Consider the following 21,318-nt stretch of genomic DNA (forward strand, 5'->3'; position numbering starts at 1 on the left):
TAACCTACTCTCATACAATGGAGAAGTTGAGGTTCCATCATAAAAATCAATTGACAATATATGGAGTAGCCCAACATCTTATAAGCCTATGAAAGACCATTCCTCCCATGAGATTCATCATCAATAGGTTTCCTATTTTTTTGGGCCTTACATCATGTAACAATTTAGAGAGTCATACTATGTGGTAAATTACCAAACTAAATACAAAAATGTTATGATGACCCATATTCACAATCTTATCTGCTATATTTTAACTTCATGTGAACTATGTGTCACAAATGTTGAATAGTAAACTCTTTCAACAATTTAGAATATCATTGAATTATTCTTCAAAAAGATGGATCGTGTTACAAAATATAAGATGAAGGAACCTTTTGTTGAGAATTTGCAGTGAGTGCAAGATTATAGATTTTTTCAGTACAGTTGTTTATTGAAATGGTAGGAAATGGGATAGTCTTTGCATTTATCAAAGTCCCTTTATACACACAAGTTTACAGCCATAAGGAGTAAATGGTATGAAGCAAAAGTCGTCATCTCATTTTCTATTTCATCTTTTTAGCACTATCCTACCTAAAATCTTGATGGTGTCACCAAAATCAATGTGACTATTTGTTTCTTCATGTATTTCCATGTGAGAATTCACATTAATTTCACGATGGATCATTTGTTGTTTTTAGCAAATTGAACCAATAACACAAAGGAAAAACCTTGCACTATTGGAATTGAGGGAGTAATTATGTACTCCCCTTTGGTCGAATTGAATTGTAGAATTAACTTAAAAATATTTATAATAAAAACGAAAAACGTGAGCGGCAGGATTCGAACCTGCGCGGGCAAAGCCCACATGATTTCTAGTCATGCCCGATAACCACTCCGGCACGCTCACTATGGCGATGCTGAAACTCCAGATTTAGAGTAAAATATAGCAATGGTTCATCAACTTTAATCGAATTAGAGCAATCCCTCAACTAAAAATCTATTACTATTGGTTCCCCAAATCATCAAAATATGTAATTATGGTTCTTTTTGTCAACTTCGTTAGAATTTTGTCAAAATAAATTATGTTGGAAGAACAATTGCTATAATTGGGATCCTTTAACTCATTAAAACGTGTAGATATGACCCTTTTAGTCAACTTCGTCAGAATTTTGTCAAAATTAATTATGTTGGAAGGATCATTGCTATAATTGAATTAAAGTTGATGAACCATTTCTCTAGTTGGATTAAAGTTGAGGGACCAATGATAATGAATTTTTAGTTGAACGATCATAGCTGCATGTGTTAATGAATTAAGAGATCAATGATAATGAATTTTTAATCGAAGATCATTGCTTAAATTGAGTTAAAATCAAGTACCATTGCTACCTTTACTCCCAAATTTATGTTAATTTACTGTACATGCGATAACCCATGTTTCAACTTTCAACTTCCAGTTTCATATCCCAGATCCTCTTCTCCCACCACATGAACCTATGGTAGCCACTCCACTCCTCCTCAGTCACTTCTCCCCATCCGCCATTGTTGCGGCCTGACCTCTCTTAATGTAAGAACACCCCCATTTCCGTTTTTTGTTGTTTTCCTGGGTTAATTGTGATGCCCACCACGGATTGTCTCAGTTGGAAAATCTTGTTTTTTTGGGTGATATTGGAAGTGGGTTTTGTGTTTCTGTTTATGGATTAAATTGGATTACGATGAGTTTTGATTCAAATATATTGTTCGAATAGGCGAATGACACGGTTAGAAACTTAGGATTAAATATTCTCTCTGAAATTAAGCCTCTGCATTGTTTGATATCCAACTGGATTACGAAGATGGTTTCCACGATCTTTAGAAGCCTTCACACGAACCCTTGTTTGCTCCATCGAACTGCATTGCTTAGAAGAAAACATGTCTTTTTGTATTGCACAATGAGGAGCGCACAAACCCAGACGGCCACCACAGAAGAAAATGTTAAGTCACAAGTGAAAGTAGCACCGAATATTCAGAACAAAACACTTGAGAAAGCCTCAAAGGACTATGAACCTGTCATAGGTATAGAAACTCATGTCCAGCTCAACACTCTTACCAAGGCCTTTTTTAGTTGTCCTTATAATTATGGTTCTCCACCAAACACCAGCGTCTGCTCCATATGTATGGGTCTGCCTGGCGCTTTACTGGTTTTGAACATGAAGGTCATTGAGTCTTCAGTTAAAGTGGGACTTTCACTCAATTGCACAATGTCATTCAACTCAAAGTTTGATAGGAAACAGTACTTTTACCTGGACCTTCCGAAGGGTTACCAAATATCACAGTTTGATGTTCCAATTGCCACTGGTGGCTACATTGATGTGGATCTTCCGCTAGAGTTTGGTGGTGGGCATAGAAAGTTTGGCATTACAAGAGTTCACATGGAAGAGGATGCAGGGAAGCTGCTTCATTCAGAAGGTGGACGTTACTCACAGGAAAGTGCCTTTCCTTTCATACTTTTCCATCAGCATTGTTCTACTTCTTATAAGTTATAAAAGAGTGAACCACATTCTGGTTTTGTTTCTATAGTTTCTAAATGTCAGGGTGATGGTGCTATTTATCTTGTTTTGTTGGTGCCTTTGCGGACTTCTTGTCCGTGATTATATTTTTATTGTTTCTTTGGAATAAAAAATTGTTTCTTCTTGAAAAAAAAGCTACATTCTGGTTTTATTCTCTGAAATTTCTTTGTTTCCTATTTTCTTCTATTTGTTTTACTACTTTAAAGGCTTAATTAGATTAGTACAGTGTTATGAATTCTGCATAAATATGTGCTTTGAAATTTACTTTGGAATAACAATAACTATTTATGTATGTATAGTAATCTACTTGTCATCAGTTATGAAGATTGTCAGAGGCTGAGGTTAACGCTATCAGCCTATCACTTTTCTGGATACTTTTTGTTTATTTCTTGCAGGTTGATTTAAACGGAGCCGGGGTGCCCTTGCTTGAGATTGTTTCTGAACCTGATATGAGAACTGGTATTGCAGCTGCCGAATATGCTGCAGAATTACAGAGGTTGGTTCGGTACTTGGGAGTGAGTAATGGGAATATGCAAGAGGGTTCACTTCGTTGTGATGTGAATGTCACCAATTGGGCAAATACAGTTTGGGACAACGGTATGTTACTTCACGTTTTCTGTTTCTTAGCAACTATAAATCTAGTATAAAGAGAAACACGGAAAAAAAGAGATACCAAAATGTCATAACTTCAGCTGTGGGAAATGATTGAAATTGTTAACCTGGTAGGTTCTTGGAATAAAATAGAATTTGTTCTTTGCAAATAATCAGGTGATTTTATCAAATTTTAATGGAATTGCCGATTCTTTTAGAAAAAGTTAATGTTATTGGTACTTCTCAATGCGTTCTCAAATTAAAGAAAAGTTATTGCTAAAAGTTTCCTGCATTAAAGAATATCCACAGAGTGTTATTCTTTTTTATTCTCTGGTGACATTTTCTCAGAAAGGAAGCATTTTGTGTTTGACAAAGATCTTACCTGAATGACATAATGAGATATGAAAAATAGATTTCTTTTACATAAAGAGATGCACTATTAAATAGGTTATATTCAGCTTTTATGTCATAACTGTCAAAGTCATAGCCTTGGGATTAGAAATCCACAGTTATAGCACATACACGCCCACTCACCATAAGAAAGACAGATTGGAAGATAGAAAAATGTTACAGTATAAATCGAATGTAATGAGTACTTTTCTATTTGACCAAATTTTGCTGCAGTACAATTATATATTATTTTCAGCGACTGATATAATTCTTCCTGTTACATATTGGCAGGTGGAGATAAAAAATTTGAATTTGTTTTCATCTGTGAGCAGGGCAATAGATTCTGAAATCTCCAGGCGGGTGCTTCTTCATAGTCAAGGCCAGAACAAAGAAATTGTACAGGAAACTCGTCTATGGGAAGAAGGAGCTCAGGTGATAGTACCTTTATCATCCTTATTGTGTAAAACGTTCCTTCGTGTCCAGCTACATGCTCTGTTAACTTTATTGTGCTGTTCAGAAAACAGTTACAATGAGAAGGAAAGAAGGACTTGCTGACTACCGATATTTCCCAGAACCAGACCTTCCAGGAGTTTTCCTCACCCATGACTATGTTGATGGTATTCGTAATACATTGCCTGAACTTCCAGAAATGAAGCGTTGGAGATATGAAAAGATGGGTCTGAGCATGCAGGATGTTATTTTTCTTACAAACGACATAAACGTACGATCTCTGTATTATTGTCTGAATGCTTGCTCTGTGTGGGAGTTGCTCTATATTTCTAGAATTTGAGAGTTAAAGGAACAAACAGAAGTAGAAATTATGACCGAAACTAAAGAAGCAGAAATTATGTATGCTTGCTCTCTCTGGGAGTTGCTCTAAATTCCCAAGGTCATGTAATTCACACAAAGTAAGAAAGAACAAAAGAAAAGTTAATGTTAACTCGCAATGCTAGCAATTGTACATGCCGAGCTTGATGGACTGGCCATCTTTCTCTTGAGTGTCTTATCAATCTCTTACTGTGTGTTTGAACCAGATGTTTTTAGTGTCAGTGGATGTTTCCCTAAGAACTTACTTCAAAAAAAACGTTTGGTCAGTCATTTCATCCATTCAATGTTCAAGTACAAATGGTTGATGATCTAAATGGCATAATATGCATGCCTATTATTTTTGTTTTATCTTAAAAAATGGCATCATATGTTATATGTGAATTGGGGCTGATTGCTTTATGTATACCTTAGGTTGCAGAGTTTTTTGATACTACTATTACAAAGGGTGCCGATGTGAAGCTAGCTACCAACTGGATAATGGGTGATGTTGCTGCCTATATGAAAAATGAAAAATTGACCATCAATGAGATTAAGCTTAGCCCCCAAGAGTTGGCTGAGTTAATAGCTTCCATTAAAGATGAGACTATTAGTGGGAAAATAGGAAAAGAGGTAACCGGTTTTCTTTTCTTCTTTCGCACTACATTTGCAATTTTATGTATTTCTAAATCAATGGAATTTGCAGATACTGTTTGAGCTTCTAGCCAAGGGTGGTACTGTGAAGGGACTGATTGAAGAAAAAGATTTAGTTCAGGCAAGTTCACTTTATTTCCAGGCTTGTAATTTTTAAATGTTCAAATGTGTGAGATGTTGGAGAATAGAATCCCACAACGGTTATATGACACAATAATATACAATTATTATATCGGAGTTTCCACCCCTAATATCACCAAGGCCTTTTGTGATAGAACCCAACACCTAATATTAATAATAGGTGGTTAAGTTGGAACAATATTGGTGATATTGGTAGTGGACCAAGCTGGCCTATAAAGTTGGTCATGAGATGTAATTCTTTCTTATAAATGTCTATTTTTTCTGTCTGATTATAATTGTCTGTCGCGGCTGTAATTTTATCTGATTCTCTGATCCAATGCTAGATTAAAAATGTGCCGAAGGTTGAGCACCTTCTCAAGTATCTTGTGCCTTGGCCTAATATAGCATTCATTCCTTTTTTGTGTCAAATTCAATACCTATCACCACAATGATTCTAAAATTAACAGTGTCGTCTGGACTCTGGATTATTTCCCGCTTACCAAATTGGTAAAATTGGTGGTGGTGTATCTTATTTTTGGATGTTTCGCAGATGTTATATAGTTTCAGAAGTCAAAGACATTATTTTGATTTCTTTATGTGCCCCCTACTTTATGCGAGTTATTACTAGTTTGTCGATTGATCCTACTAATTTGTCTAAGTTTCCAATTAGAGTAAATACGTTAGATGATTTCATATAGAATTTATGCACTGCTGCAGCCAATAACAGGGAAATAAAATCATCTTATGATGATAATATCGTATAGAATTTTGTAACAAATTAAAAGTTCTCTAATGACTTGGGTTTGTAACAGATCGTAGATCCTGCTGAGATTGAACAAATGGTAGAAAAGGTGGTGTCAGAGAATCCAAAGCAGCTGGAACAATATCATGGTGGAAAAACTAAACTGCAGGATTATTTTGCCGGGCAGGTAAAATTTTATCAAACTGTAATCCATATGCTCAGTTTTCTATTCATGATTAAGCTATTGATAATGTTTCATAAGTTGAGTGATATGGTTTTGAACATTTTAACTCTTTGCAGGTAATGAAACTATCAAAAGGAAAAGCAAATCCAGGGCTCCTGAACAAGATTCTTTTAGAGAAATTAAACGCCAAAAGCTGATAAAGGTCTAGATGATGCAATATTGTGGCCACCAATGGCAAACCAGCATTGCTGAATACTGAAAGCATTTCGACATTTGTTGCTTGAATTATGTCTTGCCTGCAGTAGAAGCATATCTTGACTTTGACGTGTTTGTGGTCACTTCTGAGTTCTGAACCAGCATTCAGCAGCTGTTTGAGATTTGACCTGCCATATCTGAAGTATGGATCAAGAGTATCTGGAGCTTGAAGAAACGATTTGCCTCTAATTTTATACTTCCTGCTGCAGTTTGATTGCTCTACAAGCTAAAAAGCTGGATGGAGAGATATTGAATTATAACCTCAGCTTCTTCCGGTACATAATTCATTTTCCAGAATTCAAGCTCTTAATTTTGGTGTTCAAAGATTCATTTGTACATAAAAGAAATGAGATCAATTACATAACACATACATTTTGTGTACTATCTACCGCTCACCATGGATTAGGAACCATTCAAAAGGGTGGCGGATCAACTCTCCACTTCCGAAATTCATAAATTGGCTTCACAACTTTGTTAGCTATGTTGTATACTCCCACATCGTGACCACCATAATCATAGTGGCTTCAAAATTCTCCATGTCTTCCGCTTCTGTAACTGAGGCGGGCGTAGGTAGGAAGAAACAAAAGGCTTCTAGTAAGTGGATTTTGTTTCAACCTTCCCTTCTTACTTGCATTTTGTGTTTAAGAGCTAACAACCTTATTTTCCTTGAATCTAGGACCTCAAGCAACCAAAAAGCCGACCGTTGTTTCAAGGGAGGATCCTCTGGGGGCCGAGATGTATCAAAAGGCCAAGGATCTGCAAGATTCCACTCTTGAAGCTCTGGAGGTATGGCTTACCTCTAAAGTTTACTCTTTTGAGTTTTCCCTTCATTTTTTTTACTCTCTTCTTGACTCTTTGCCCGATTTCTAAAATAGGCCATAAGGGAAGAAAGGATCTCTCCGCCTAAGGCCTTTTTACCTCCAGCCCGAATAGTACAAGATTCTCCTCCTCGGGCTAAGTCTTCAAAGGTATATCTCTTTTTCATTCTTCAGACTTGTATCTTTGCCAATCTTGGAGTTTTAACACTTGTCTTTCACTTTTGTAGGCTAAGGTTGGAGAGTCAGCTTCTCAGGTTGGGCATGATTCTTCTTCTATTCTTTCAACCTCTCCTCTCTTAGTGGTGACTCCTACTTCTCAATTTGACCAGTCAACTGGGGAGATGCTGTACTTTGTGGAAGACAACAGTAATTCGGTGAGCATTTTGATTTTGACACTTGTATGTTTAAAGTCTTCTCTTTTCATACTTATTCTCCCTTGCTTCTCCCAGTCCACCCCAACACAAGAGTCTCGCCAACCAACAGCAACAACCTTCGGGGAGCCCATAGTCCTTGAGATCCCCGTGGTCTCAGAGGTGACTAGCCTGCGGGTTTCTTGGGCATCTTCTCCTGATGTAGTTGTTGCTTTTGAAGTGCCCATCTCTCAACCTCAGGTATATTATTATTTAAACTTTTGCTTTTTTTTTTTCTTTTTTGTAAACTATTTTCCTGACACTTGTCGTTTTTGATGCCTATAGGGTTCTGGTGAGGGTTCGGGTATTATCCCTCCTTCTCCCATAAGCAAAGATGATCATTCTTAATAACCAAGTGTCCTTACTCCTCCTCCTTCTTTTAAGGCTTCAGGCTCTACTCAGGTAAACTACTTTCCTCATCTTTTGTTTTCTTTTTAACTTTGGTTCGAGGGCCACCTCCTTACTTTGTTTTTCTTGGCTTGTGACAGGGTTTTGGAGAAGGCTCGGACGGATATTCTCCACCTTTGGTGGGCAAGGCAGATCTTCCAAGGACTCCCCTGGCATCTGGGGTGGAGGGGATTCCCATTCCTCATCCTAAGAAGAAGGTCAAAGTTGCTGCTGCTCCCATTACTGCTTCTGCTCTTGAGATTCTTCCTCCTCCGTCAATTGGAACTATCCCTCCTCTTATTACTGAAGAGATGCTCCCAACCCTATCAGTAGCATCATTGCTCGAACTTGCTTCTCATTGAAGTTTCACCAATACTAATTTAACTCCAACCCTTCTCAACTTGCTTAGGCTTCCTCAATATAACAATCTCTCACATCCCATAAGGCCGGATGATATTTCTTTAAAAACTTAGCACTAACTGGATGTTTTTGCAAGTTTCCCTCCAAATCTATCAAGTAATATCCGCCTTTATCTAGTGCTTGGTGAATAATAAAAGGACTTTCCCAAGTAGGACTCCATTTCCCAAAGCCTTTTACTTGAGCTTCTAAAGGCAAAATTGCTTTCCAAACTAATTCTCATTCCTTGAAGTTTTTCAACCTCACCTTTTTATTGTATACTCGGGCAATAACTCTCTCCCCTTCTTGAATTTCTCTCTTTTCCATACACCAACAGTCTTTTGATTAAGGACCTGACTGCAACTACTTAGTCCTTTATTCTTTGTTCTGACATTACTGGTGTTGGGGAGTCGAGACAATGTGGGGCCTATCCCATTCTTCCTTGGTGAGGAATAACCCTTGTTCTATAAGCTTTTGGGTTGTCACCTTAGTCGGGCGATTGTTCTCATTAGCTCCGAAGCACTGGAGAATCCCAAAACTAGGATTATAAAAGTTGGCTTTTGCCACATTGACTGTGGGAAAGAATGGTCGTGACTCGGCCTCCACCATCTCCCAAAATCCTGGTCTCATGGCTCATTCTTCATGGTAAATTGCTACTTGTTGGTGCAGGGTGGAAGGCACAGAGAAGCTCTGATGAATCCAATCTCGGCCTAGTAAAGCTCCATAGATGGAAGTACTATCCATAACAAAGAAGGCTAGCATGATTTGCTTGGAGCCCAAGTCAACCTCCAGGGCCAATATCCTATGAGTTTTGGTGATGGCTCCAAATAAACTGGAAACTGTTAGATTTGTGGGGATAAGATCCTCCTCACTTCTATACACCATTTTCATCTGCTTATATGGTAACACATTGACCGCAGCTCTTCCATCAATCAAAACCCTCTTGAAGGGTACCCCCTCCAGATGAGCAGTTACATATATAGGCTTGAGATGGTTAGCTAGAGCCAAGGTCAGTCGAATGAATACTATTCTGTTTGTGTGCACTTTCTCGGGCTCTTTCTTTGTGGGCTCGGGCAAACCTATGCTGCCCGACTCTTTTTTTCCCGCTTCTTCAACACTAACATGTGCCATCATAGGTTATGTTGCCAAGTAATCACCCTTCATTATGGCAGGTTGATCCAGCTCGGCGCAAAACATGGCAGATAAAACATTTGTCATGTTTACGTGGAATTTGCTAGGTTCAAGTAAGTCATTCTTCTTGCCTCCAATGTGGTCGATGAATTCATCTAACCAGGCCTGTGCCTTTTTGGGTAACATTAGTTCGGGTAGCGCTTTCTCCTGAGTTATGCCAAAGTTTGGCATTTGTCCTGGAACTTCACAAAGAGTATCAACCAACAATGGTGAAAGCATTCTTCTTTCAGGCAAGATAGTTCCAAAACAGATTGGCTTTAGGCTTCATCTTGGTGTTAACATCATTACCATGTCTTCCTGAGCTCTCCTCAAGATTTTATACTTCCCAGGATGAGGGTTTTTTGGCACATGATCTCCTTCCCCCTCTGTTTTGCTATTTGCCTTTTCTACCTCTTTTTTGGTTCTCCAATGAAGTTGATTTTTCCCCCATGAGGTACTTTCTCAAACTTCACGTTCTCAAAGGTTTCTTAGGCTGCATAGACTTTTAGTGAGTTCATGTGGGCTTTGTGCTGCCTCTGAACTCTCTTGATCATAGAGGCTCTTATTTCTTTGACGGGCTTTCCATCTTTTCCAACCATGTACCATTTCCGCCCGAGTTGGTCAGGATTTTTCTTCATGATTGGATACACTATCCTCTCATTTATTCTGACATCTCCACCGACATAGCTTGGCTGGGGTGGCTTTACCTCCACCCATTTTGGTATTTTGGCTTCTCTATCTTCCTCTTCTTCAGAGGCTTCATAATTTCTGAATACCTCTAACAAGCATTTTGGTTGAGAATCTTATCCTAATCGTTGGAAAACATTTATGGATGTCTCTTTCTCAGTTGCCTGCATGATGCTTATACGGGCTTCTCGTTCTTTTTTTTTGATCAATTCTTGATCAATAATATCTCTTGATGCTGGTACCTCTAACTCACATTCACATTGGCACTTGCTACACAACACCAGCCCTTTAACTATAGCTGTTTTGGGTATCTCATGCAACTTGATAGTTCCTTATGTTGGTCTATCATTTGGTCACCTTTCAGCCTTTACTTCTCAGGTAGCTTTCCCTTTCTCTTTTTCAGCCCAACTCTTTTTCGTTTCCCTTTTTCAGCCCAACTCAAGTTGATCATGTTAATTAGGGCTTCTAGGAAGGGATTTGTGTCAATCATCATATTAGCCTGGGGTTTCTCCAACAACAACTTTCCCTTGACTATGAGGTCTTGTATCCAATCCCTGAACTGGACACAATTGGCTATAAAGTGGTTAAAGGTGTAGTGCAGCTTGCAATATTTATTTCCTCTCAATTCTTTGGGCTTGGGTAGTTTTTTAGTGTTGTCGGGCACAATTACTCTTACCTGCACCAAGTCTTCATAGATCTCTGAGGCCTTGGTTATATTGAAAGAGTAACTCTGGTATTTAGGGGGCTTCATAGAGACAAATCCACCATCATTCATCACCACTTTCTGATCCTTGACTAATTGAACTAACCCCTTCACTATTAAAGGTTTAAAGGGGGTAGTCATCTCTGCCGCACACATGTACATCCCTTTTTTCTCATGGTCATCATTTTCTTCTGGTTTTGCTTCTTTGAACTCCACTTGGTGGATTGCGGTTTTACTTTTGTAGAAATGGGGCACCTTAGATGAGTGTTTCACTTGTTGTTCTTCAAGCAACAACTTATCATACTCTGTGGCAGCAATCACCAACTCTTGCAACTCATTGAATTATATATCATAAAACTTTTTCCTTAAAGGCAGCCTCAAAGCCTTTTAAGCAATGGATATAAGTTGGGCATGATTGATATGGAATTGGCACCTCATTCTTGTCATTATAAACCTCATCATGAAGTCCTCTGTAGACTTATGTTCATATTGCTTCACCTTTACTAAGTCATTGATAGACATCTTGGGCTCCATCCTATAGAACTGTAAATGGAAAGCCATATCCATTTACCCCTAGTTAGAAATAGAATTAGGGGGCAGAAGAGAGTACCAATAAGATGCTAGACCTACCAACGAGTTCCCAAACATGTGATCTCTAGATGATACATTGCCATTTTTTCCACTAAAAGTGGGGAACGCGGGCATCTTGAAGTTGAGTGGAAACGGCTTATGCTCATCGATATGCTTGAGATATGGCTTCTGGTAGGTGATCATGAACAAAGCATACAAGCTATATGCATCATCACTTGTACGCAAGCTATATGCAGCATCACTTAGCAAACAAGTAGATGCAACATCACTAAACACACAAGTAGATGCAACATCACTTAGTGCACAAGCTACATGCAATATTACTTAGCAAACAAGTAGATGCAACATCACTTAGTGCACAAGCTACATGCAATATTACTTAGCAAACAAGTAGATGCAGCATCACTTAGCGCACAAAGTGCAACATCAGTTCAAAGTGCAGCATCAGCTCAATGTGTAACATCGAAGCTAGACAGTTAATGTTTTTACTCACAAAATTTAGACGCATACTCATTTTCTTTTTCAGATGTTTAAGAATCAATTTACAAACAGAAAGTAGAACCAGAATTAATTTACAAAGTCCAGCATCGGTTCAAAGTGCAGAATTGAAGCTAGACGGTTAATGTTTTTACTCACAAAATTTAAACGTATATTCATTTTCTTTTTTAGATGTTTAAGAATCAGTATACATATAAACTAAAAAAGCGAAACTGAAACATCTAAAGCATTGAAAATTGTTTTTTCACGAACTGGAACACTAAATTTTTTGTAAAATCAAGTGCACTTGATAATGCAAGCGTTTTTTTACAGTTTTCTTTTGCAAAAACTAGTGCAAAAATACTTGATAATACATCCAAAAATTTGATAATGCATTAGTTTTTTTACAGATTTTGAAATATAATCATGCAAAAGGACAATTTTGAGTAGTAGGAAAACCTTTGAAACACTGATCTTTTTGGAAATCCGGCTGAACTTTGTGAGTCACTTTACTGAAAATCCGGCTTGAAAGTGTTGAAAACTATGGAGATTTTAGGGTTTTCTTCTGGAAAAGTATCTTTTGTGTGATAGGAATTTGAAATGATATGTTTGGGGAAGAGGAACGCGGGTATTGAATGGAAAAGAGAAAAGAACCGGTTAGTTTTTATGATTTTTGTCGTGTAGTGGTTAACGTGGCCGTTTATTAGTGATTATAATCGAGTGGCATGGGTTGTAATTTAGTCGGTCCGTTTCTTTTTGGGTTGGGCTTGGTTTTCTATTATTGGGTTTTTTGTCCCTCCTTGTAATGTTTTAAAAGGTGTGGAGTTGTGTGAAATATAGTATATATTTGTGTCTCTATAAGTAAGGCTCCCTAAATTATATTCATACAAAAATAAAATTGTAGATACATTATTGTTGTAAAAAAAACAAAAAAAGATGGTAAATTTTTTTATATAAAATTGTACATACATTATTGTCACGATAGGTAAATTAGTTTCATATAAAATTAAAAAGCAAAAAATAAAATTGCGGAAACATTGTTGTTAAATAAGAACATTTAAATTTTTATCTTAAAATTTGAACAATAGATAAATTATTTTTGTAAATATATTAATTTTTTTTTAAAATTAAACAATAGGTACATCAGGTAAATTATTTTTGCTAAAACTAAATACTAAGTAAATTATTTTTGAAGATACATTAGTGTTAAAAATTAAATAATAGGTACATTATTATTCCACAAATTTTATACGATAGATTATGGTATAAAATTATAGGTACATTATTCTATTGATAAATATTTCAAAAGATAGACCATTTCACTAAAACATTATAGGGTAAATTACACTAAATCATCTTAACTTTGGGTTGCACCACATTCTCATACTTCGTCTTTTGAACATGGCAATGTCATACCTTATCTTACGAATTCGTTACGATAGATAAATTATTTTTGTAAATACATTAATTTTTTTTTTAAATTAAACAATAGGTACATCAGGTAAATTATTTTTGCTAAAACTAAACAATAAGTAAATTATTTTTGAAGATACATTAGTGTTGTAAAAATTAAATAATAGGTACATTATTATTCGACAAATTTTATACGATAGATTATGGTATAAAATTATAGGTACATTATTTGATTGATAAATATTTTAAAAGATAGACAATTTCACTAAAAAAATATAGGGTAAATTACACTAAATCATCTCAACTTTGGGTTGCACCACAATCTCATAACTTGTCTTTTGAACATGGCAATGTCATACCTCATCTTACGAATTCGTTGCAATGTCATACCTCGTCAATTTCTCTGTCAATTTTCTCTATTAACTGATGACGTGGCAAGTGCAGGACCTACTGATTGACACGTGGACTGACGTTCAAATAATTTTTTCTCTTTTTTTTCATCCCTTCATTTTCCCTTAGTTTTTCTTTCTCCTTGTTTTTCCTTTCCCTCCTGACCTCTGCAAAATCCGCAACGGCGCCCATCCCTTTGATTAGCACCCCCATCTTTAACCAGATGTCCTACCTCTCCAACCCCAAAGTCTTCGCCTCCATTCAACACGACATCTCCAATGTCTTCCAAACTTGTTCCGTCCTCAAAACCCTTAGCGACCGACCCGACCACGAGTTCGTCGACGCCACCCTCTCAATCAACTTTAATCTTTGCCACCACAGAAACTCAAAATGCCATTCAAATCCCATCCTCCAAAAACCCTAACCTTTGCAAATTAATGAATTACAGAGAATTCGATTCCATCGAGGACCACCACGCCACCCACTAGCCATTCAAATTTCATCCTAACTAAATTCCCACCTCTCACCAGGCTCCATGATAAGCAGGTCGCTAAGGAGAGATAAATGGGTACGACTAAGAAGGAGAAAGGGAGAGAGATAAGTGAAGGGAAGGAATGAGGTGGGTGGTGTGCCGTAGGAACTCAGGTAGAGAGGTGAAAGGGAAGTTGATCTGGGTTGTTTTTTTTAATTTTATTTATTTATTTATTTAAATTATTTAAAAAATTATTAAATGAATTGAATAATTTTTAATAATTAAAATATTTTTTTATTACTTGTTTGGCCATGTGGCATTAGTTGGGTGACATGTCAGCACAAATGTGGGATTCACTGTTGCCACATCATCATTGAACTGCTTACTTAACAGATTTTTTAATGGAGGTTTGACATTGCAATGAATTCGTGAGTTGATGTATGACATTGCAATGTTTAAAATATGAGATATGAGGTATGAGATTGTAATGTGACCTAAAGTTGAGATGGTTTAATGTAATTTACCCAAAAATATGTTCAAATTGAAATTTTTTGTTAAGATTAAGATATCTTTCCAAATTAATTCCTATATCAAATTAGAAGCAAATTTTATGGAATGAGAGAAACATGAATCAACCAAAATAATTACAAAATGTGGAAATCCTAAATTCTCATATAACATGCAATGCATTTAGAATATTAGTGCTTTTTTTATTTTTGTAAAATCATTAATCCTCCTTAAAATTTGCATATGTTTAATTGTGCACATTAAAACATGCAAAAAAGGATATTTTAGACATTGGGCAAATTTAAAATGTGAAAAGTCAAACGTAATTAATGAATGTGGTTATGTGGAGTCTGGTCATTGAGTTTTATTCGAATAAAGAGGTTATGTCGGGTTTTATATAAAAGAAATTGAATTTGATAGGTTAAAGTCATATTTTCAGTATTTTTAATTGTTGACACACATGAATTGCAAATTTGATCTAAAAAGTTGTTTTACTTATCATTACTCTTAAGTTTTTAGATAAACAGTACTTTAATTAAACAATTGTTTGGTGGAAAAAGGGGGACTGGGGATAGAAATAGAAGGGAAAAAAAATAAAATGCGAATGTTTTCGCGAAATCAAAATCTGAACATGATAATTAATGTCGTCTTTGCAGATTCTCAAGGAACTTCATGAGCTTTTGCATATAATTGTTTTTGAACTTTGGAAAGGGATCCTCTCAGGGGATCCTTTACTCCTAATCCACCAAGTTCGAGGATCCGAACCATTGAAATTTGATCCAACGGCTAAAGTTATTATAACTTCTAAAGTGGGCCCATGTTTGTAGATGTTGGATCAAATTTCAATGGTCTGAATCCCCGGACTTGGTGGATTAGGAGAAAGGGATCCGGAAAGGATCCCTTTCCTTCAACTTTAACGTTGGGTGAAGGTAAAAGAGTTTCACATTGGTGAAAGAAAAAACCTGCTTATAACAGGTCGGGCTACTCCCTATATTGCCAATTGGTTATATGGTGGAACCTTAACTTTCTTCATGTATCAAAGCTAGGTTGACCCTACGTGTGAAGCACAATGGTCACACGTGTTCCACGACGCTCAATTCATGTTGTCCACGTGTTTGGCTTGAAAATTCACTACAAGTGAGGCAGTGTGTGAGATGTAAAGGTAAAAGAGTCCCATGTTGGTAAAAGGAGAAACCTTGCAAGGGTTTATAAGAGGCTAGGTCACCCCTCGTATTGCCAATTAGTTTTATGTTAGAGCCCCAACTTTCTTCAAGAGGAATAATACTAAGATATTAATTTAAATCCACAGTTTTTACAACGAGATTTTTACCCTTCATAATTTATCTATGCAAGGTTTTGGAGGATGCCACATCAATTTGTTGCTATGTACTACAATTTTCTAAAACCGGATCCCCTTCGGACCCATTAAAGCTGAGCCTGTTAAGCAAGGGATCCGGGCCTTTGAAATTTGATCCAACGGCTACCATTATTATAACTTTAGAAGGGTCCCCTGTTTGTAGCCGTTTGATCAAATTTCAACGGGCCGGATCCCTTGCTCAGTAGGCTCAGTTTTATTGCGCCCAGAGGGGATCCGGTTACCAATTTTCCCATCATATGGCGGCACTATTGGCGTTGCCGCTCCCTTTTTTTAAGTTATTAACTTTTTAACACACATATCCCATCATTTGTATAGTAACACGTGGTGTACCATCTCGTCTGCCAGTCACACTAAAAAATCTCTCCCCTCACCGTCATTCGAAAGAAACCGACAACAAGATCTTTACCTTTTTCAAGTCTTTCTCTTCAGATGCTGGCTATGAAATTCCAGACATGTCATAGGTTTATTTACTCATATAAGAAATTTCTCCTCACCGGGAGGATTGGATCCATCATTAATTGGAGACCAAAAGTTAGCCCCGTGGTGGGGGTTTCGTCTACAACCGTGAAATTAATTTCCAAACAATATTAAGGAGCTCAATAACGTGTTAACTTTTGTTTATATGATGCGTTTTGATTAAAATATGACTTTTCCTTAATTAGATTTGTAACTATTTTTGCGTCTTATATAATGTCGCATGTTATCCGACTCCGTCAAATTTACAAGAAAAATAATTGAATGATTGACGTGACATTTCTTGAAACTTTTTTGCTCTAGTTTCATAATAGTCAAATTAAGGATTTTATTGAGCTTAATCTAGAGTTGAGAGACATTAAATTAAACTAGATAGACAAAAGTCACAGTATGCAAATTGAAGAAGAAAGTTAAAATATGGATGATGCAAATATGTCACAGTCGTCGCTATATAAATTAAGGATAGAAGAGAGTATGCAACGAAGATTTGTATATGAAGTGAGACTTTTGATTTTAAATTTTCTACGGGTTTTGATTGCACTCGGAGTTAGCGCAATTCATAACCTGGGAAACTTTTGCCTACTGGAGGAACATGAAATAAAATAGACGGAAAACATGACAAGTTTGATCACAAACTCGAGAGACTACAGAAACTGAAGTTAAGGGACCAATTAACCAATTAAGTCAGTAACATAATATTTATTATTTCATTATTATTATTATTTCTCATGCAGTATACTCATGCATGGAGTAGTACAAAGAAGAACATAACATAATTTAATTATTTGGATCCCTGCTTAAGGGCAATCCAAACGGCTCCAAGAATAATAGCAAAGGCAAGAAGCAGCGGGAGGGCTGGCGGGTGCACGGGCCCCATGAACAGCGGTGCAAAGAGGATGACTGCCGCAACAGCAAGAAAGAGCAAAACCGACCAAGTATCCATCTTGTTGAAATGATGACTCTGTTTTCTTACAGTTAAGAATGATCCAGTACGTACAGTTGGTGGATGATGAGAAATGGTGGTGGCAGTGGGGTGTGTATATATGACGTGCATGGTGTCTGACTGTGTAGGGATACAACTATTTGGAAACGATGGCAATGCCATACAAATTAATGCATCCCCTGAGAGACTCTGAGTATAAGGAATCGTTGCCTTGGCTACGGTGAGGTGCATCCTGTAACTCGATCACGATGGTGCCTCATTGAGTTAGAGTCTAGAGACGTATTCCTTCATGAATTAAACTCACATTTTATATATTTTAAATTTTTATTTTCCGATTCAAAATTATATACAACAAAACGCATTTTATTTGAAGAACACAAAGGAGATGCGTCTTTTGAGACAAAAACAACTCTCTCTCTCTCTCTCTCATCCATCATTCACATCCCTCTCATACCTCGATCTCTTACTCTCACTTAGCCCAGATTTGTTGGATTAGTTTGCAGCATTTCTCAGTTTTGTTGCTGAAGAATTGTACTGGTTCAAGGATCAAACTTGGTGCAGTTACCTTCATTTCTATGCCTGTTTTCTTTATAGTTTAGTGGTATGAATTGTCTTCCTTATTGGATTTTATATTGTGGAACTTAATTATTATATAGTTATTCAATTGAGTATTTGAAACAGTAACATGATGCTTTGCTTTTTGTTTGATATCTAATTTCAGTCTGATCTTATTTATGTTGGTTTTCTTCTATTGCTTTGGCTGTAATGGGAGATAATTGGATTGAAGATTTTTAAGGACTGTAAGAAAAACTTTATTGGGAGATTAATCCGAAGCGGTCTCATTTGGCTGACGGTTTTTTTTTATTTTTTATATTTTGGTTGAGGTTGTGGCACGTGTGAGGAATGGACAAAATAACCTCGGTTTTCTTCAGAAAGAGTTTATCGCCTATTGATTCTTTTGGAAGTTTTGTATTTACACAGGGAAAGAAAAAGCCAATAACAACAAATTCTTCTCAATTATGAAAAAATGTGTAACGCTGTGAAGAAATGAAAAAAAAGGTGAGCAGCGGCAGGATTCGAACCCTAGTCATACCCGATAAGCACTACGGCACGCTCACAATCTTTATGTTAATTCTCGCTTTTTGGCTAATTATCCATTAAGCAGGCTAAATCTATCATTTTAGCTCTCTATGAAATCGACTTCAGGACCAAAATAGCAAGTCAAAACGAAAGCTATTACTTCTTGAATTACACAAGAAAGTGGTTTCAGATTTTTTTTTTTCCTTGTATTTTTGGTGATTAAATCTTATTGAGTAGTAGTTCTAGTGTGTTTGTAATGTGAAGAGTAATACCCTTTCGCATTTTGATATTATAAGCTCTCATTCTTTACAATAAAATTGTGGATTTCATTTAAAAAAAAAAAATAACATAAGCATGGAAGCAGGAAACATGTGGAGTTGATCACAAACATGTTATTTGTAAAGTAAGAAATACAAAAGTGGGGGAAATTACAGAAAAGACGTAGAGATGAAGAAGAGAGGAGGCAATAAAAATTGTGAAATGAATAGGTTATAAAAGAGAGGAGGCAATGAAAATTGTGAAATGAATAGGTTATAAAATTAACAAGGCACTTTTTGCTAGTAAGTGGTTGATAATATCATATTTTTATAGAAAACACTGCAAACTTAATATTTTAGAGAAATCAACTTATTTTGTAACATTAAACAAATTTCACAACTAAAAATCATTTCGAGCATGACAAGTGAATTGATGAGATTTTTTCTGTAATTTTTTTTTTCACAAATCTTCCATCCACCATTTTTTTTTCATTTTGCAACAACTACTTCGCTTACATGGATAGCATATAAATATGTTCGGATTGGTAGTTAAAAGCAAAGAAAACTTATAATAGTATTTAATTTTATATATTCTCCTATTCTTTCTTTCTCACCTAGTTTATTCTATTTTTCCCTTTCTTCTACTTCCCCTCGTTATACAGTAATACCAGAATACAAACAAAAAATATATATCAAACGGGCCATAAGATTTAGTTTTCCCCTTTTTTTTTTTTTTTTTTTTTTTTTTTTGTTTGTTTGTTTCGGGTGTTTGGTGGTTTTTGTTTGTTAGTACTTATATATCCTGTTGAGTTAGTAGTTTATTTTTAGCAAGTGACAGATATTTCAAGTTGTAACCTTAAAAAGTTGAATTTTAGTTGTTCGAAGCTACGTTAAATCTGAATGCATGCACAGGCCAAGAAAAGAAAAACAACTAACATAAGTAAAAGAATATTATTCTGTCTGAAATAAAAGGAAGAAGAAATAAGTATTTCTGTGTTAGACTTTTAGCTAGCAGTTCAATCTCAAACAGTTTTCCTCAAGAGCTTTGCTGGAAATTGTCCGCGTCCGGAGGATGGGTGTAACAGCCCACCCTAATAATAATCACAAACAAGAAACTTCCTACCCTTAATTGCAAAACCCTTTGGGTTTTCTGGTTGTGGTTGATGGTGGTGTATCGATAGCTTTGGGACATGGACTTTCGACGTAATGCGTCGCCTCGGAGAATAATGGTGGTAGCAGATCCAACCCAAGAGTCAGCAGGTGCACTCCAATATGCACTGTCTAAAACTGTTTCCGAGAACGATGAATTGATTCTCTTCCATGTCGAAAACCCTAATTCATGGCGATACACGATAACGATGTTCCTTAAAAGACCTAGGGGTGGCTCCGCCACCGCAGCTGTAGAAGGAGGCTTAGGGAACACGGAGTTTCTTGAAGAAATGAAGAATGCATGCAAACATGCAAAACCAAAAGTACGTGTGCGGGTAGAGAAGGTGGCGATAATGGAAGGCAAGGACAAAGCAAGTATTATTCTAGATCAAAGCAAGGTTCTTGGGGTGGATGTCCTTGTTATAGGTCAACGACGGAGTCTTTCTACAGTTATCTTAGGGTGAGTTTGCTCATACATTTTCATTGCCTTTTACAACAAGAACCTCGTTGATCAGTTTACTTTTTGTGTACTGTTTTTTAATATCTAAAAGTGCTTTATAACAACCAAAAGCTTTTTTTAGTATTTGTTTTTAATACCTTAAAGACATTTTGGGTCATAAAAAACGCTTTTTTGACGAGCAGCAGTGCTTCTTACAAAAATAATCCAAATTCTCATCTCCTAAGCCTTACAAAAATGCTGATATTTGAACTTCCGTCGGAATTTTTGTTTTGGGTCAAAGTATTACTGAGATTTGGTGTGCGAAAACAGATTGATCAACTTGAATATTTGCTAATCTCTTTGTTTTGTGTACCTCAAACAGATACAGGAGGCCTGGAGGTTCCACGCGAGGGACAAAACCAATAGACACAGCAGAGTATTTGATTGATAAAAGCAGCTGCACCTGCGTCGGAGTGCAGAAAAAGGGACAAAATGGAGGCTACCTTCTCAATACAAAGACCCACAAAAACTTCTGGCTTCTGGCTTAACAAGCACTCGAATTCCCAGAGAAGCACTTGCCTTTTCGTCTTAGATGCTTTGTTATGCTGTTCGTCTTCTGCATTCGATTAATGATATACATTGATCGTTGGGACAGTAGAATCAAATCAAACAAGAAGTTTAGTTCGCTAAATCGGTTGATGTCTAGACATAGTGAGCTTGACGATGAGACTATATTTGTTGTGCTGATCTTGGTTGGTTAAGGAGTGAGCCATATATGTATGAAATTGTTCAATTCCAAATGAAGAAAAATAGGTTTGTACATATGTAACAATGATTGGCTCCTGTAAACCAACATGAAAATGTTGATAGTAGAACCAAATTAACGAGATAGCAGTGTCATTTCATTCTAAA

The 21,318-nt window shown here is 36.5% G+C and overlaps 1 protein-coding gene, 1 non-coding gene and 1 pseudogene across 2 annotated transcripts; 2 read left to right on the top strand and 1 right to left on the bottom strand.

The window, feature by feature from the left end:
* Window positions 1-804: 804 nt before the first annotated feature.
* Window positions 805-886, bottom strand: TRNAS-AGA (transfer RNA serine (anticodon AGA)). The gene has a single exon. It is a non-coding gene; the product is annotated as a tRNA-Ser (tRNA).
* Window positions 887-1,783: 897 nt separating this feature from the next.
* LOC137738449 (glutamyl-tRNA(Gln) amidotransferase subunit B, chloroplastic/mitochondrial-like) lies at window positions 1,784-6,587 on the top strand (annotated as a pseudogene).
* A 13,421-nt stretch (window positions 6,588-20,008) lies between these two features.
* Window positions 20,009-20,954, top strand: LOC137736089 (uncharacterized). The gene is made up of 2 exons (XM_068475424.1): window positions 20,009-20,427; window positions 20,789-20,954. The coding sequence occupies exons 1-2, from the start codon at window positions 20,009-20,011 to the stop codon at window positions 20,952-20,954; spliced, it is 585 nt and encodes a 194-aa protein (XP_068331525.1).
* The last annotated feature ends 364 nt before the right edge of the window (window positions 20,955-21,318 follow it).

Source organism: Pyrus communis, chromosome 6 (genome assembly GCF_963583255.1).
Source record: "Pyrus communis chromosome 6, drPyrComm1.1, whole genome shotgun sequence".
In the NCBI taxonomy this organism is placed as follows: domain Eukaryota; kingdom Viridiplantae; phylum Streptophyta; class Magnoliopsida; order Rosales; family Rosaceae; genus Pyrus; species Pyrus communis.